General features: G+C 48.8%; 1 protein-coding gene across 3 annotated transcripts in view; it reads left to right on the plus strand.

Annotated features, from left to right (window-relative positions):
* Positions 1-668: 668 nt before the first annotated feature.
* Positions 669-3,195, plus strand: part of mpz (myelin protein zero) — an 18,903-nt gene continuing 16,376 nt past the window's right edge. For all 3 annotated transcript variants that reach the window (XM_030362715.1, XM_030362713.1, XM_030362714.1), the window contains exon 1: positions 669-941. In XM_030362715.1, coding sequence (XP_030218575.1) covers positions 896-941 — 46 coding nt within the window. In that variant the 5' untranslated portion in view covers positions 669-895. The remainder of the gene's footprint in view (positions 942-3,195) is intronic.

Here is a 3,195-nt window from a genome sequence, read left to right on the forward strand (position 1 = left end):
TACATACCATACCATCGTCCCTCATGTGTGTATGCGGCGGTTGCCGTTTTTTTTTTACCCATCATCAGCAGCGCGTTCTCCACGGACAGCCCCCTACCCCCCCACCCCCCCCCCCCACGTGGCTCGTAATCTATCTTGTTATTTCCATCATAATGTAATAGCGCGCTGATTCGCCGCTAATTCGCCCCAAGCCGCTCCTTCTGTTTTGGTAAATTAATTCAGAACGTAGGCGGCGGCGCCGGCGTCGAAATGTTTGTTTGCCTCTCACCGGCATTTAGTCCCATTAATTTTATTTCTTTGTTTTTTTTATCTATTTATTCGTTTGAACGTCTCGCCCTTCGAAAGGAACGTCGCCGATTCGTCGTCGCGAGAGGCGAGAAACTGAGATAAGTGGAGGGGGGGGGTTATTGGAGAGAGTTGGGGGGGGGGGGGGGGTTGTGGTGTGTGTTGGTGATGATGCTGATGATGCTGGTGGCCGGTGGTGTGTGTTGGTGATGGAGCTGATGTCTGTGTGTGTTTGTGGGGGGGGGGGGTTGTGGTGTGTGTTGGTGATGATGCTGGTGGCCAGTGGTGTGTGTTGGTGATGGAGCTGATGTCTGTGTGTGGGGGGGAGGGGGGGGTGTTGAATGGGCCGGGCCAGGCCTGCTCTGGAGGGGTGTGGTTGGGTATAAACCGGGACACAGTGGACTTTGTGTTTCTGTTGTCCCCGGTGTTGATTCCCTTCCCGTTCCTTCCTCTCCGCCGCTGACACTTGACGGCTGATCCTCCCTCCGTCTCCCTCTCCTCGGCTCTGCGACCCCGCTCTCTCTCGCTCTTCCTCCTCGATCGAGGACCGGGACCCGTCGTCGCCCACGCCGTCACAGCAGGTCTGGGAGCTCCGTAGAGGACGGCCACCATGTTGACTTTCCTGGCCCTGGCCGCCGTTGCCTTCCTGGGAATAGGTAAGCCAGAAGGGCCCCTTGGGTCTGTGTGTTTGTGGCACTCCTGTCGTACTGTCGTACGCCTGTTGCTGTAATAAGAACTCTTTTTTGGTATGGCGGTGGGTCAAAGTGCAAGAAAAGTTTCAATTGTTGTTTTTTTTGGGGCCAGAAATAAGACTGCGGAGAGTTCGTTAACCTTGACGTTTCGGGCATTTAGCAGACACTTCGATCCATAGCGACTAACAATAAGTACATTTGTAAGAAGAGTATGCCCAAAGCTGCACAAAAATGTTGCTCCGTTGTAAGTGTGATATTTGTAATATATATATATATTATATATATATATATATATATATATATATACGGTTTCTGAATGACAACTTGTGTTGGAGGTGAGTCACGATATCCCAAGTGCTTGAGTTTATCTTCAGGGCTGTCTGGCTGCTTCAATGTCGCCGCTGACATTTTCGAGTCGAATCGAAGTAGCTCCGTTCACATTTATTCATTCACTGATGACGTCTTCCGTATTTATTCTGAACAAACACAAAAACCTATGTGTGTCTCCGTTTCCACCGCCTCCTCCTGCACCAGACAGAGCTGTTCCCCACACGTCGCTGTGCTGAAGAGCCGTGTGTCATTTCTCCTTTGGAGCACGCCACGGACTTGTGCGTGACACGGCGCGGTCACAATGACCACTCGAAGCGCTTCACACACACACATTGCCCCCTCGTTCAACCCCCCCGGGAGTGAGCAGTCACTGCTGCTGCTGCTGCTGCTGCTGCTGCTACAAAGGCAGCTCTTGTCTGTCGAGAGAATATTGGAGGTCAGGGGGTTGTTTGTCTCAAGGACACCTTGACAGTTGTTTCGAGGACCAGGGTGGTGGGAATATCACCGGCAACGCGGCCCTTCTTATTCTCTTGTGGCACTGAGGCCCCGGGGCCTTTTCCCCTGTCGACTGCAGGGTTGGAGGATGAAGGATGAGGTGCTTTTGAGCAGGGAAAATACTGCTTTGATTGTGTTTTTGATAGAGATGACAGCGGGCAGATTACCGCAACTGTATATCAGATGCTTCAGACACACGGCGACAGATAATAATAATAATAACCAAAGTGTCTGTTTTGATTGGTTGCATCGCTCCTGTTTTTCTTTGAAATAGCGAGACGCAGGATGCCGAGACATTAGGAAAGCGCTGTAGGGTCCGGGCACACTGAGGGAACTCACTCTCAACATCTGTGCGTGCACGCGGACTACCACCCACACATGCATGGACACAAACACAATGCCGTGCACACACACACACACACACACACACATTAGTCTGTCCCCCAGTCTCAAAGTCTCCAATATTGTGACTTTCTCTACGACAGAGCGTTGGCAGCACTTATGCTTTTCCAGCAGAGAGATTTCTCTCCCTTTTCCCCCTGTCAGATATGTGCTGGGTTTTGTCTGAATTTTAATTAAAAATGTCAAGCATGATTTCATTGACAATTTTTTTTTTTTTTTTACCCTAGCTCTCCTTCTTATTCTTCATCTTCGGCAGACTGGCTGAGCTGCTCGCTCAAGGACAACCGGGGGTTTAAGTGTGGAAAAAAATTCATAAACTAAACCCACAGCGGTGCGAAGCGTTGTGTAATCTTGTGAGAGACGATGGCGTAGGGTTTGGCAAGGGTGACGTCTGACAACACGGTCGAGTGTGACCATTGTGGTGGCTGTTAGGCATGCGAGCCTTCTCTTACTGTAATTGAAATAGAACACAATCCTCGCTCTCAGACAATTAACACAAAATGGCCCCTCGAAGAAAGTTTGGTTTGGGTGTGTGTGTGTGTGTGTGTGTGTGTGTTTGTGTGTGTCTTAGCGTTGTGTGAGGAACTTGCTGCCCTTTCAGGGGAACAGTATAAATATTGATTTTAGAGCCACAAAAATGAATGAGAATTAAATATTGATCTTTCAATCGACTGATCATTAGATATTGTTCAAGCATACTGCGCAAACATGATTAAAGCCCAAATGAATCAATATTAATGATCAGAAAATTATGTTACCCCTTGCTTCCTGGAGTCTGATATTAATATTCCCGGCAAAAATCCAAATATTTACAGAGGCCTGGTACCCTAGGGAGTGCCAGGTGTGTGCGTGTGTGTGCTCGCGTGTATGTGTGTGTTTGTGTGTGCAGGCATCCTTAGGCTTTAGTGTGTATGTATTAATTACTGCTATTACCATCATCAATATAATATCCTCTTGCTACACAACTTGCTAAATTCTAGTCGAAGCGGGG

This window comes from Gadus morhua, chromosome 8, assembly GCF_902167405.1.
Source record: "Gadus morhua chromosome 8, gadMor3.0, whole genome shotgun sequence".
Lineage (NCBI taxonomy): Eukaryota > Metazoa > Chordata > Actinopteri > Gadiformes > Gadidae > Gadus > Gadus morhua.